The 2,500-nt window shown below is 37.8% G+C and overlaps 1 protein-coding gene across 2 annotated transcripts in view; it reads right to left on the bottom strand.

Moving 5' to 3' along the window:
* The window catches only part of Cul2 (cullin 2), a 15,975-nt gene that overhangs the window by 7,919 nt on the left and 5,556 nt on the right, over positions 1-2,500 (bottom strand). For both annotated transcript variants that reach the window (XM_043025344.2, XM_043025345.2), the window contains exons 4-7: positions 2,131-2,231; positions 1,065-1,255; positions 589-755; positions 102-333 (exon numbers count right to left, since the gene is read on the bottom strand). In XM_043025344.2, the coding sequence (XP_042881278.1) occupies positions 102-333; positions 589-755; positions 1,065-1,255; positions 2,131-2,231 (691 nt within the window). The remainder of the gene's footprint in view (positions 1-101; positions 334-588; positions 756-1,064; positions 1,256-2,130; positions 2,232-2,500) is intronic.

Below are 2,500 nucleotides of genomic sequence, written 5' to 3'. Positions count from 1 at the left end.
TCATTCATACTTTATTTAGATTTTGATCTAACTACAACAATACTAATATCCCTAGGAATATCATCATCAAATATACCACCACCACCAACAAAATGCCTCACATTATCTCCTTTGAGACTGGTAACAGCCTGAAGCCCTTGTTGCTTGATGTGATCCTTAACTTGGTGAACGAGCACCGTGAGCCCGTTGGGGACTGGCCGCAGCAAAGTGTACATGTTAGAGAGGTCTCTGGTCCTCTCCGAGCTCACCATGGAGCCAGTCTCCGCATGCACTGTTGAGAGGTGGTCTGCCACCATTCTGTCCTGGACTTCTTTCACGACTCTCTGGTGAGAGCTGAGGGGTGGAATAAGAAATGGGAGAATGAATTTAAGAAAGACTAGGGAGGAAGAGGAGGGGGGAGATGAATAAAATAGAGAGAAAGTTTGAAACAGATAGTGTGCAGCAAGTTCAATGCGATGCAACTAACTTTTGAACAGGTGTACAAAAAAGTGTGAAAAAAAGAGAGAAAAATCATAGATATGTATATTTTTCCATTCACCATTTTCTTTAAGCACTTAGAACAATTAACCTTATCCTAACTGATCTTACCTTGGAGGCAAAAATTTGGTAGCTCTCAATTCCTCTTCTGCTAACCGTGCAATGACACATTCCATGTATTGTGAAACATTGCAGTCTTGAAGTAAGGCTGAAGCTTCCTTTCGGTAAAATGACCCCGTTTCTCTTAACAACGCACCCTCAAATATGGATTCATATAGCTGGAACATGGCAAAGAAATTTCCATGAGAGAACATAACACAGTGACACTAAACAAAATAAATAGTCTATTACTCAATTCACATTAACAACACAAAGAGAAAGTGAGATCAATGCAACTAACTTTTGAATTGTCAATGAACCCTGTTCATCAAGTAAGAAAGAAAGAAAAAGAAAGGATGAAAGAAGGAAAAAATAAATAATTAAAGGAAGAAGAAAATTTTAATGAGCTGGGAAAGACAGAAAAAAAATTAAGATAAAAAGCATATCCTGAACAAGACCATTATTCACACACACCATCTAAACCCTACCTGTAAAGTAGACTTCTTTTTATACATATTAACATCAACAAATGAATGAATGACCCCACGAATGGTTGAGGTTGGGGCGTCAGTGGCAGCTGCCGTCCGATCCTGTTGGATTCCCATGAGCAAAACGCCCACCAGACGCTTCTGCAGTGGCCGGATCATCTCTCGCTGCCAGATCTCCAGACCAAGTTCCCCTGAAGAGGCAGAGGCAAAGGGGGTGAAGGGAGGTATTGAAGGAGGGCGTTTAGATAGGTAATCGGGATGAAGTATGTGTGTGTGTGTGTGTGTGTGGGGGGGGGGGGGGTAAGTGAGGGTGGAAATGAGTGTGAGTATTTCTTTGGGCAATTATGCATGCATTTGTATGCAAGTGTGTAGATGTGATGATTATAATCTTGGACTGGTAATAATTACTGTGTTTTTAGTATGTAAAGGATATGTGTACTAATTTTAGTCATGCCCAGATGAAGACATAAGCAACCTGTATTACAAACGAAGCCAGAAAATAATTGCAATATTGCCAAGTCCCATAATGCCAAAATAGCAACTGTATTTTTTGTGTTGATTGAATCAGAGTGGAAAGAAGAATGCACTATCACTTCTCTTGGGTTGAGAAAGAGGGTTAGGTAGGTCACTGGTATGAAGTGTGCATGTGTGGATATATGGAGGTGGAAGTGGATGCGAGTATTTCTTTGGGTGACCGTGCATTCATTTGTGTGCATGTACATGTATGTGCTGGTTTCAAGAAATTACATTTAAACATCACTGAACTTTAAAAATTATATGACTGTATTTTTTTTAAATATGCATCTAAAATCTAAAATGCTTTAGTAAAGTAGAAAACATTAGGATTTCCATTTTAATTTACAATTACCTGCCAGTTCAGGTATAATATGGCAAAATAAGACATAAATTTCAGTAACTGAAAACAAATTATCTGTTCGTGTTATCCCTCTGCACAAAACAAATTCAGTCATACATGTACTCCAATTTATACAGTGTAAATGAAAGCAGCAGCAAAAAGGGAACACCTTAAAATTCCTTCCCAATAAATAAATCCAATAATATTTACCAATTTCTAGCAGCTGCTCTGACATGTCCATCTGCATTGAACCATATGTAAGGTCTGCATCACTAAATTTCTGCTTCTGGATGTGTTGCGAATTTAAGTATCTGTAGATTAGTAAAAAAAAATCAGTAATCTGCATAAAACATCATAACTTAATCTATATCTAAAAGGGGAAAAGTGCACTGTAAAAATATATAGTTGTATATATCTACAAGCATGAGGCACTTTTCACTCACAAAACTTATGAATAAAACAACAAGACTTTCAGAGCAGGCCTGTACTAGTATCTATAACCCCTCCTATCCCAGACTGTAAAACATGGTAGTCAATTGATTTTGACTGTACTTATATCTGAGAACATTTAAAATAATAA

Source organism: Penaeus japonicus, unplaced genomic scaffold (genome assembly GCF_977035675.1).
Source record: "Penaeus japonicus unplaced genomic scaffold, GWHDUDI00000001_assembly GWHDUDI00000021, whole genome shotgun sequence".
In the NCBI taxonomy this organism is placed as follows: Eukaryota; Metazoa; Arthropoda; class Malacostraca; order Decapoda; family Penaeidae; genus Penaeus; species Penaeus japonicus.
The sequence above is the reverse complement of the archived record's forward strand: the minus strand, read 5'-3'. Positions and strand labels throughout refer to the sequence as shown.